This window comes from Suricata suricatta, chromosome 3, assembly GCF_006229205.1.
Source record: "Suricata suricatta isolate VVHF042 chromosome 3, meerkat_22Aug2017_6uvM2_HiC, whole genome shotgun sequence".
NCBI lineage: Eukaryota > Metazoa > Chordata > Mammalia > Carnivora > Herpestidae > Suricata > Suricata suricatta.
In genome coordinates this window covers 111,551,644-111,563,696 of record NC_043702.1, presented here as the reverse complement: position 1 = coordinate 111,563,696, position 12,053 = coordinate 111,551,644, and the positions used below count along the sequence as shown (strand labels likewise).

General features: G+C 40.5%; 1 protein-coding gene across 3 annotated transcripts in view; it reads right to left on the bottom strand.

The window, feature by feature from the left end:
- Positions 1 to 12,053, bottom strand: part of SDCCAG8 (serologically defined colon cancer antigen 8) — a 253,258-nt gene that overhangs the window by 185,201 nt on the left and 56,004 nt on the right. For all 3 annotated transcript variants that reach the window (XM_029934840.1, XM_029934842.1, XM_029934841.1), the window contains exons 7-8: positions 10,368 to 10,432; positions 6,629 to 6,817 (exon numbers count right to left, since the gene is read on the bottom strand). In XM_029934840.1, the coding sequence (XP_029790700.1) occupies positions 6,629 to 6,817; positions 10,368 to 10,432 (254 nt within the window). The remainder of the gene's footprint in view (positions 1 to 6,628; positions 6,818 to 10,367; positions 10,433 to 12,053) is intronic.

Sequence of the window (12,053 nt, the reverse complement as noted above, 5' to 3'; positions counted from 1 at the left end):
TCGTTGCATTGTTCGTTTTGCCTTGTCCCAACTCAGCCAGCCCACATCCAAACAGCAAGCACTCAAAATGAACCCAGCTCTGGGCACGTCGGCCCCGTCCTCAACACGAGGTCTTACTTCTGGTCACCTTTTTGATTCAGCTCCCCGTTCCCCACCCCTCTCCAATCCTCATTACATGGCCCTCGGGAGCAGCCAGCCCCAGCCACCCAGGAGAACGACACAGGCAGCTGCAGACCTGTTCCAGAGCTCCCAGTGTGCAGTCCCAGCCCAGAGCCAGGTCTGAGTGCGCCTCTCCCGATGGGAAGCTGTACCAACGCACAGGACCTACCAATGTGAGTGTGAGATGGCAGCTCTCCAAATCACCATCCCCCACGGCCAGAGCCCTACAAGTGCTTAATGAACACCATGTTCATTAAGGAGTTATCGAGGAGTTTTCTGAAGCAAAGCAAGCAATACACCATCAGTCTGCCACATTGCATGATCCAGACAAAAGCTTGGATGGGAGTTCTCAGATGAAACAACTAACGAGACGAGCATGGAGTCTTTAAGGAAGGTAGTGCAACCATCAGAGCAATGAGGACTGAGAAAGTCCCAGAAGAGTCACGGTCAAATGTTTAAAGTAAAGAAAAGAGGGGTGTCTGGGTCACTCAGTCGCTTAAAGGTCCAATCTCAGCTCAGGTCATGATCTCGTGGCTCATGAGTCTGAGCCCTATGTCAGGCTCTGTGCTGACAGCTCAGAGCCTGGGCCTTGCTTCAGATTCTGTGTCTCCTTCTCTTGCTGCCCCTCTCCCACTTGTGTGCGCATGCTCCCCTTCTCTCTCCCTCTCTCTCTCAAAAATAAACAAACATTAAAAAAAAACTTAAAATAAGGAAAAGAGACAGTTGGTCTGACATATAGACATGAGTTTCATCTTGAAATATAAAGTGCCTACGAAATGCCTTGAGCTCCTCAATTATTCCAGAGTGAGTACCAGTTTCAAACATCATTAAGCATCATTACTAAGTATTATCCCTGTTTTTTGAAAAGAAAGTCTAGAAGGCTGAATACAACATTTCCATGTTCCTCATTTCTGGGAAATTCCTGTCACAGTCCTCAAAGCCAACTCTACACAACACTGCCAAGTCCCACTCAAAAACTCACAAGCTGGACTAAAGGCCCAGGATAGTACAGTAGTAATTACTTCTCCTTTCTGAACAGTACACTGAAACTTCTCCAAGGCACTATGAGCTACAGAAAAGAATTTAATGTAAAGCAGTTCTGTCTTGATTATCATTTGAAGCCATTTTGATCCATAAGCGAAAAGTGGGGGAGGGGTTCCTGTCCCTTTTACTGACCTCAAGGCACAATGAGGCCTGACTGAAACACTACGAGGACTGCAACTTTTAAAGTGCATCCAGTGTCATCAACAGTTGTTAATCATACTCTCCAGAAAGCCCGTACGGCCCTAACAAAACCCCACAAACAAGCTGGTGGCCTGGTCTCTGAGTCATGGCTGATTCTGTCTGTCTGCTGTACTCAAGTCAGTCCTATGTCATATACCCAATACATTCCATGCTCACAGATCAAAAAAGGAACTCACAGCTGGAGTCACAATGCCACATCTCCAGTAGAGGCTGGGAAACTCTTGATTTATCATATTTGGGATAGAAGTGTTTTTTGTAATTCCATCTTAGAGTCATCCAGGGAACTCTATGATACAGATCACTGAGGGTTCAGCCTTCTAAATTATGCATAAATCTAGAAATCCAGACCTAGAGAGTGCTGGCCACCCTTCCAAGTCAGCATAACACTCAATATTCAGCATCTGCATTAATACATTGAAAGAAACGCAACACCAGCTTAGGCCAAAGGAATCCTCTAGACAAAGGTTTCATTGACAGTAAAAGCAGGGATCTTCCACTGTACTCTGTTATTAAAGGAGAACAGGAGCCAATGCTATGCTGACAAAGCAGAAAACTGAACTGAGAGGTTGCCATTTATTCTAAAAGGCTAAGAGCTGAAATTTAGGATAGAGATTAAAGGAGTGTAGAACTAAGAATCTAATTTCTACATGACTGCCAGCCTTGAAATCAATGTAAACATTGTAGCTTCCTCTTAAATACTTTTCTCATGAGCTACAAAGATGATAGGAAAGGCAGAAGGGAAAGAAGCCCTGCTTTATTTTTGGTTTGGTTGTGCTAGGCTGCTAAACTCTGCCTCTCTTCATCTGCGTCACTTTGAATATGCCTTTTGCCCTTTTTAAATTAATTTTTCATTATATTCTCCTTGAAAAATTAATTATCAACATGGTTAAAGACCTCTTTGACACATACTTTCAATTTCAGTGCCTTCTTCCACCTCCCCAGTGGTAATCACTGTTAAACACTGAGTGATTATATCCTTCTAAACCTTTTCCTATGTGTATGTATGAACCTGGAGAAAATTCACCATATGGTTGTGCACGGACTTTTACCAACATAAAAATACAAATGGTTTCGTATCACATGTGTCTTTTCATCTTATTTTATTTCTTTCCTTCAAAAATCTCTTATGGAGCTTAGTACACATCTAGATCTACCTCATTCTTTTTTTCTTTTACTGTGCATAACTTAACGTATGTAAACCTCTGAAGGATATTTAGCTGTTTACATCCAAAAGAAACACTTCTGTTTTCTCCTACTATTTCTGTACTCACAACACTTCGGACACATTATGTGTGGGTTTTCCACCCCAAGCAATGCTCTAACTCTCAGCTGATACTCAGAGGGGACGTTAATTTCCTGGAGTCAGCACAGACCCCACAGGGCAAGGTGCAGCCCCACAAGACTGTCCACCAGCTTTGGGTGCCACTCTCAAGTCCCGGCTTGTCACCTGTAAACCTGAACAACTGGCTGTGAATCAGGGATTCTTCTGACCCCTTTCTCAGCTTTGATAATTTGCCACGACAGCTCACAGAACTCGGGAAAGTGCTTTACTCACTATTCCCCATTCATTGTAAAGGATACAACTCACTAACCGGTAAAGGGAAGGGATGCGTGGGGCAAGGTATGTGGGAAGGGGCACGGGGCTGGCACGCTCTCTCTGAGCATGCCTCCCTCCTGGCACCTCGGTACCCAACCCGGAAGCCCTCCCAATCCCACGGTTTAGGGTTTTTATGGTGGTTCTATAGGCATGATTTGATTAAGTCATTAGTCATTGGTGACTGAACTCAACATCTAGTCCCTCCCTATTTCCCAGAGATTGGGGAGCAGGGGCTGAAAGTCCCAGTTCTCTCCTCGCCAGGATGCCTCCCCTGGCAGCCAGCACTCCATCCTTGCTGGGGTTCCAGAAGTCGTCTTATTAACATAAACCCAGGTATGGTTGATACGAGTTTGTTAAGAAAAACAAATGATGAGCATTTCACCTGTACGCTCCAGAGCTGTTTCAGGACAGGGGACAAAACCCGAACAAAGGATATTCCTTCAGCTCTTACCACTTAGGAAATGACAAGGGTTTTTAGGAACTATATGCCAGGAACCAGAGATGAAGACCAAAATATGTATTTCTGATTATAATATAATATCCCAACACCGGTGCAAATAACGCTGCAAAAGTATTCCCTGGAACTACCCCATTTTGCACATACATATTCCTTGGGGGTTATTTTGAAACATGTAAGACATAATTTAAATATTAACGATCAATGCTAAATTACACTACAAAATGTATCAACTTATTTTTTTAATCTATTTTTGAGAGAGAGACAGCGTGAGCAGTGGAGGGTCAGAGAGAGAGGGAGACACAAAATCTGAACACAGGCTCAGAGCACAGAGCCCAATATGAGGCTAGAATCCACGAATCATGAGATCATGACCTGAGCCAAAGGCAGACACTTAACAGACTGAGCCACCCAGGCGCCCCGACATGTATCAATTTATAATTCCACCAGCAGGATATTAAGCTGCTCACTCATGGCCTCACTAATATTTGTCGCTTTCAATCTCTTTAATATCCACCAATTTGATGGGTTGGTTGGTTTTGTTTTTTTTTAAGCTGTCTTCCCCTGAATAAAAACAGTGAATACCTTCTCCTGCCTTGACATTTTCCTCTTTTGTTGCTCACCAATTCCTGTTCTTTATCCACTTTGCAACTGGGCAGTTTGTCCTTTGTATTTGTTTTAAAGGACGTTCTTTATACGTTATACCAATTGTTTGCTTTGGAACATGCAAATATTATTCCCAGTTTTTTAATTTGTATTATTGTATCTTAAATACAATCTTTTGGGGGCACCTGGGTGGCTCAGTCAGTTAATTAAGCATCTGACTTTGGCTCAGGTCATGACCTCCTGGTCTGTGAGGGGATCCTCTGTGCCCCTCTCTTCCCCCTCCTCCACATGTGCATGCACGGATGCATTCTCTCTCAAAAGTAAATAAACATTTAAAAGGTAAAAGCATTTTTTAAATGAAGTTAAATGTATACTCTCTTTACTTTATGCCCTTCATTTTCCATACCATCATAGGACTTCAGCCAAACATCATGAAAATAATTTTCTATATTTTCTTTTAATATTCTTATACTCTGAATTAGATCTAAGTCTTTAAGCCATCTTGAATTTATTTTTGTGAGATAAGGCTCTATTTTTATTTTCAAAAGTAAACAGACAAAATTTTAATTTCTCTGAGTCTCAGTTTCTCTAGCCACAAAGTGGCAGTAATAATATTTACCTCACAAATGCTTTACTAAGATTAAAGAAGATTATGTTTTTAAACTGCCTAGCAGAGTCCTTGGCATATATAAATGTGGCTTTAATATATATTTAATAAATTTCATAGTTACATGAAATCTATAAGAATAATTTAATAATATATTAATAATATAATATTTAACAAAAAGCAGAACCATCAGCTGAGAGCATAAAAACTGCCAGTCAGTCCACACTGGAAAATTCAGTTTTTATATAAAAACCAACAAATTAATCATGTATGGAAACCATGGCATTTTGATTGCTTTCGGAATAAGAGAGGTATAGAGGAGTTTTAATATTTATGCACCATTTATTATTTGGACTGCCAAATAATAAAAAACTAGGGCTTTTTTGTTTGTTTTTGCTTTTGTTTTTTGAATTTTTCACCTCACTGGTGGGAATCATTAAAAGCACTATATGGTATGTTTTTAATGAAATTTCAAAATAACCCTATTAGGTACTTTTATCTCCATTTTAAAAATAAGGAAATTGAGGCATGTGAGGCTAAGTAACTTTGCGAGGTCACACAGGTACTTAGTGGCAGAGCAGAGTATGAATGTTGGCAGCCAGTCTGACTCACCAGCTAGTGCTCTAGCCCCAAGGCTTAAGTACTCCCATAAAACCCCCAAACAACACAAGTCCAGACATAGAGAAGTAATTTGTCCAAATTACGTTACATTACCAGAATAATGCTGGTCTGACTTTAATGAGCACGTCTTTCCATTTTGCCCACCAGTTCCAACAGTAGGATCTCTGACTGTTAAGCAGTAAAGGCCAAAAGGCCTTGTCCTCTGAGCAGCAAACACTCACAGAGCATCTACCACAGGCCAGGTCCTCTGCTAGAAGCCGGGCATGTAGACACAAACAGATCACACAGCCATCTCCAACATATGATAGAATCATGGAAGACAGGAGCCTAAATCAATTGAAGACAAGGTGGAATGAGGTGGCCCAGAGAATACTTCTCAGAGGAGGTGCTGAGCACCTGGGTGGCTCAGTTGGTTAAGTGTCTGACTTCGGCTCAGGTCATGATCTTGCTGTTTGTGGGTTCAAGCCCTGCATCAGGCTCTGTGCTGACAGCTCAGAGCCTGGAGCCTGCTTCGGATTCTGTGTCTCCCTCTCTCTGTGCCCCTCCCTTGTTAGCACTCTGTCTCTCTCTGTCTTAAAAATAAATAAACATTAAACAAATTTAAATAAATAAATAAATAAATAAATAAGCCCAGGTAAATGGACAGGGAATAGTGGGGGCATGGGAGAACGTACACTATAAGTCACCATCGGATAGTATTGTAAGTAACAATTCTCAACTGCACAGGATAACCTTTTCACAGGAAAACAGTCTCCGAGAATATGAAAATAGGACAAAAGGAGAGGCACAGAGAACTGTCATATTTCAGCCTCGCTGGACTACATGGAAAGTCATTTGTAACTTGTCCTTGACCTTCAGACATTGATACTGGGATACAGGGAGTTCTTCTGCCAATGCACTTCACAGCAGGTGTGTGATGAAGACATGATAAGACCTCGTTCTACCTACACTACAGCACGGAAATCCAGGATGTGGCAACATCAGAAGAGAGCATCGCCAACTCGGTTTTGCTAAGAAGAGTTTTGGATTTGCAATTATAGACTCACAGACATGCGGGAAACTAAAGATCCCCTACGTCCATTCTCTCACTTCAAGATGAGACTGAAGCTTAGAGAGGGATGTCACTTGTCCTAAATGACCTGGTCGCACACCCCTGGCAGAACCCAGCTGCGCTGTCTTCAAGAAAGCTACGATGAAGGAACCTTTCCAAGTCCCTTTCACTTGAAGCTCAGCGTCAATCATATATAAGACAGCACCAGGATAAAAGAACACAGCGCCCCTCTAAAGATGCAATTTTCCACATTACCAAAGCCTCCACACGGAGAAGCACACTTACTTAGTCAGTCTTTCAATGGTCTGCATGTGAACATTATTATGGGTCTGGGAAAGAACAGCTTCATGCTGAGCACATTTCAAACACAGGCCACCAGCCCGGTTAGAAGTATTTGCCGCCAGGAGAGACTCTTTATGCTTCAGTCGCCCTTTAAGATCTTCGCAATTTTTCTGATATTCAGCTAAGTCTTTCCTGAAAAGAAGGGAAAGAAAGTTCTAGCAAAATGAACAAGGATACTTACCCTGTGATGACTCCTACTATCACTGATGAGTATTTACCTTATAAGGTGCTCTGCACACATTAATTCTTACCACAACCCTGAACATAAGCGGGATTACGTAATTGGCACTTTGAATAAAATGAGACTTGAATATATTAAATAATTAACCTAAGTTCTTGTATGATTTTAACACTGATTAGTCTACCGACTTGATGCCGACTCTCTTTTGAAAGGATCCCATCTCCATGACATTATATTACCCACAAATCAAAAGTAAAACTGCAAATACAAATCCTAAATAGTTTCTCTTCATAAAGAGGCAAGGCAACATAATACAACATCCTTGTATTGAGAAAAATACCCAAGTGTTAACCCTTGAAAATTGTAGAGTACCTCAAAAGACTACATAAAGCTTATGGATTTTACCCATGAGTAATTTATTATTGCCCATTCTTCTTCAGAAGGAAAAAACTTAAAAAATTATCTAATCACAAAGTTCTATAAAGAGCTATTTCAAAGAAAAGTGGGCTCCTCTCGTCTTTTAGAAAGAAGTTATACAGAATTTACCAGTCATAAGACTTATAAGTACAAGCTATTAACTGGAAATATTCAGCCTGCTAAAGAAAGGGCTGAGGAAATGTGTATGTGTGTGTATGTGTGCGTGCGTGTATGTATGTGTGTGTGTGTGTGTGTGTGTGTGTGTGTGTGTGTGTTTACTTTGTTTTAATACATGAGATAGTTCTGGAAGAGGTGTTTCTCCAAGCTGACTTTTTAAGGATAAAATGTATGGGTTGCATTTCTATCCCCATCCCTTCTCATAAAGCTTTGGCAAAATCAGTTTGGACACCTGACTTTCCCACAGTATGAAAAACAAAACAAAACAAAATACAAAAAATCCCACTTCCTAGCTTACAAAGGAGAAAGAGGCCCTTAAGTACTTGGACTACTGAAAGCAGGCATTTGATCTCCATCTGATTCAACTCTCTATTGTCAATTTCTATTAAATTCAGGGAGCCATAGCTACCCTAACTTGCTGTCACAGAGGGGAAGCCAATGATCAAGACACCTTGCTGTCATACACTGCATCCTCTCTAGGATGTGGGGAGCTTTCAGGGAAGCCTGGAGGAGGTGGAAAAGATCCAGAGGCAATCTAAGGGTTAAAAAGCTAATGTAAGGAGTCTAGGAACAGGGGTAAAAAAAGAGCTGATTTTGTCCCATGCCCAAGATACTCTCTCCAACATATATAGTAGGTTTTCTTTTTAAGTACCATATAGAAAAAGTCTGACTTTCAAAAGGCTTTATAAAAAATAACTTTGGAAGCACATTCCAAAGTCAAAAGGTCTGTGTTACTACTTCTGTCAGTTTCAAATTCAAAACACTCAGGTAGATCTGATTACTTGAAATGGCAAAAAAATAAATAATAAAATAAAATAAAATAAAATAAAATAAATAAATAAATAGGTGCCAAAAAGCCAGAGTTTCTAAGAGTGGTGATTTTATCTCTTTGCCTCTTTAAATACTCTTAAGTTATACTAAAAGGGGAGGGGGGGAACCCAGAAGGATGCAGGGAATAAAGTCATTACAAAGTGTATTTTGATACCACATTTGACTTGTGAATGAGACAACAGAAGTCACATTTCCATAGTATAGTGATCTAGAAAAATATTAGTTTAAAAACTGAAGACTCAGGGCATCTGCGTGGCTCAGCCAGTTAAGTGTTCAACTTTGGCTCACATCATGATCTCATACTTCGTGGGTTCAAGCCCCGTATCAGGCTCTCTGCTATCAGCACAGATCCTCTGTCCCCTTCTCTCTCTCTGCCCCTCCCCTGCTAGCATTCTCTCTCTCTCTCTCTCTCTCTCTCTCTCTCAAAATAAATAAATAAACATTAAAAAAAGTTTTTAAACTGAAGACTCAAAACACAATAGACATCAAAATATAATAAATATAAAAAGCAAGAATGCAAAAATTAGGCTATTTTTAAAATATTGGGTTTCTTCATGAAAAAATATAGAAATATTATATATGTATATATATAATGTATATATACATATAAATCAGAATAAGGTTTAAAGTGCATAAAAGTGCATTAAAATAAATGAATGATAGTTACATAAAAGCCAGGAATCCTGGTTCTTAGTATTACTCTGCTTATATCTCCAAACAACATATGGCTTGAAGATCTTAAATTTTATTTAAAGTTAGACTTATTAAAATAATAAAAAGTATTTTAAAGTTTGATTGAAATATATATCATTACCACTATTTAAAATAAGCTTTAATGCACAAAAAAAATCAATTCTTGTTAGCTTTTTCTACACATAACACATAATAAGTCACTAATGGTTTATCATATAAGTTTAATTGGGATCTTTTAAAAACATGTCAAAAATTACATGAAAACTTATTATATATAAAGAAGTCTCAGGGCGCCTGGGTGGCTCAGTCGGTTGAGCGTCTGACTTTGGCTCAGGTCATGATCTCACAGTTCATGGGTTTGAACCCCACGTCTGGCTCTGTGCAGACAGCTCAGAGCCTGAAGCCTGCTTCGGATTCTGTGTCTCCCTCTCTCTCTGCCCCTCCTCACTCGTACTTTGTCTCTCTCTCTCTTGAAAATAAATAAAACATTAAAAAAAAAAAAGAATTATCTCTCTTACCCACAGTTTCACTTTCTATGCATTCAGTTACCCTCCCCCAACTGAGGTCCAGGAGCAGGTGATCCTCTGGACAGAGCATCAGAAGGTCAGTGGCAGCCAGGCTACTTCATGGCACCTACATCCTCCACCCACTTCACCTCACCACAATGCATCTTAGATCTCACATCATCAGAGGAAGGACCATAAGATATTAGGAGAGACCACATTCACATCAATGCTATTACAGTGTATTGTTACAGCTGTTCTATTATTAGTTATTGCTGTTGATCTCTTACTGTGCCTGATCCCTTGTTAAACTTTATCACAGGTATGCACATATAGGAATAAACAATATATACAGAGTTCAGTACCATCCGATTTCAGGCATCTGCTGGGGGTACTGGAACAGACTCCCCACGAGAAGGGGGGGTATGTTGTCATATTCATCATGTAGAGAAAAATGCTCAAAGTATTATTGTTACAATTTTAAAAATTAGATCCAAATACCTATAGAGAAAAATAATACTTCCATGTAAGTTGAAAATTAGAATGCTTTATTTTCAGTATTTTATTTTAAAAGCATGGCTTCTATTGGAGCAGAGGGTGACTCTTATTTCTACAAGGAAACACAAATACTTCATAACTGATGAAGGCATAAAATTTGTCATTTAGCGCATAGTTCTTCCAAATGCAATTTGGAAAAAAACTTTGCAATTTTATGCCCCCTTATCCTTTAATAATCTAAGGATATTTCTTATATTACACATAAAATATCATCAAGTAACTCTTATATTGAGTAAGACTGGCCAGTCATCAAACATTCAAATACATTTGAAAGATCATTATGCTTTTGCTATGCTTTTTTAAATGGACAATGATACGTTACCTCAAAACCCTTAATTGAGATTCTAGGACTTCACTCTTTTGTTCATAAGTAAGTTTCAGTCTCTCCTTTAAAAAGAAAACAAAAAAATGCACATTTTCTCCATGTCCCATGCTTTATAAGCAAGTTTCAATTATTCACATTAAACTCAATTTTTTTCCTTTTACCCAGGAGGAAATTGATGTGTTCTCTCAACACTTTCCCCAATTCACCAGAAATTTTGTATTTTTATTGAGTACATACCTGCAAAGAACTATTGAGTCATAAAATGGTTATCACTGCCGCCCCCCCCCCCCAATTTTTTTCAACACTGCGTTCATCAGGTCTTACTTTTAAAAATGTCATTGTGAAAACAAATAAAGAAATAATTTTACTAGATCTTACTAGAATCCTGCACCGCGACCGCTACATATAGACATGTAAGAAATGTGCACTGCATGAAGGATAAAAGGAAAGTTATGAATCACAATGAGTGACAGACCAAACTGATACACTCGCTACAAGGGTCTGCTGGTGCCCCACTCTCCTCTCATTTTACAAATATATTTTGGGTATCTAAGATGAAGATGCCTTTAACCTCAGGGAGCTTATCATCTAGGATGAAATTGAGAAACACATGGACAGGGGTCCCTGCGGGGCTCAGTCTGTTAAGCATCTGACTCTTGGTTTCAGCCCAGGTCATGATCCCAGGGTCATGAGATCGAGCCCCATATCGGGCTCCACACTGAGCACAGAGCCTGCTTAAGATTCTCATCCTCTCTTCTCTCTCTCCCTCTGCCCCTCCCCCATTCCTGCATGCTCACTCGCTCGCTCTCTCTCTCTCTCTCTCTCTCTCTCTCAAATATATAAATCCGGGGGGAAAAAAGGAAAGGAAAAGAAAACCACATGGATAATTTCACTTATATGTAATTCACCCCAGTAAGGCATTGAGAAGGAAACTGAAATCAAAGAGGCAGGAACTTGTAATTCAGCTAGAATTGGAGTAGAAGTGCTAACACTTAAAGGATTAATTTCTGACACAGCACAAGGCACAGAGAGAAACATGCTGGGTATTTGGCTGGTAAGCAGGTCTATGTCCCTACAAATAAAATGTGAAGTGGAGGCATGGATACAGACAGGTTGGAAGAGATAAGAATGGGCCATGAGGAGGTGGAGCCAAGATGGCGGAGAGGAAGGGAGCTCTGTAAACTCCCTCCGCACCGTTTTTCGAACTGAGAAGGATATTACGTTCAACTGAGAGAGCGGAAGGAGAAAATACGAACTCCAGAGGGAATAGAACCTCAAAGATACCTGAGTGAGTGGGGGCGAACGGGGGAGATCCGAGGACGGGCCAGCCCGGATGGGCAGGGGAGGTAAGATCCCCAGCCCAACGTGGCGCAAGTGTCGGGCGCCCGGGAAACAAAGGGAAGAGACAGAGTCTGAACGCGCTCATAGAACTGTCTCTGGGGAAGAGGTATGGAACGCTTAGCTGCCCTTGGAGACAGAATCCCACTCCATAGATAACTGCTGGGCAGCGGGCGCAAGAGAAGGAAGTGATGCTCAACATCACTCATCATCAGGGAAACACAAATCAAAACCACACTGAGATACCACCTCACGCCAGTCAGAGTGGCTAAAATGAACAAAGCAAAAGACTACAGTTGTTGGAGAGGGTGTGGAGAGATGGGCACCCTCTTACACTGTTGGTGG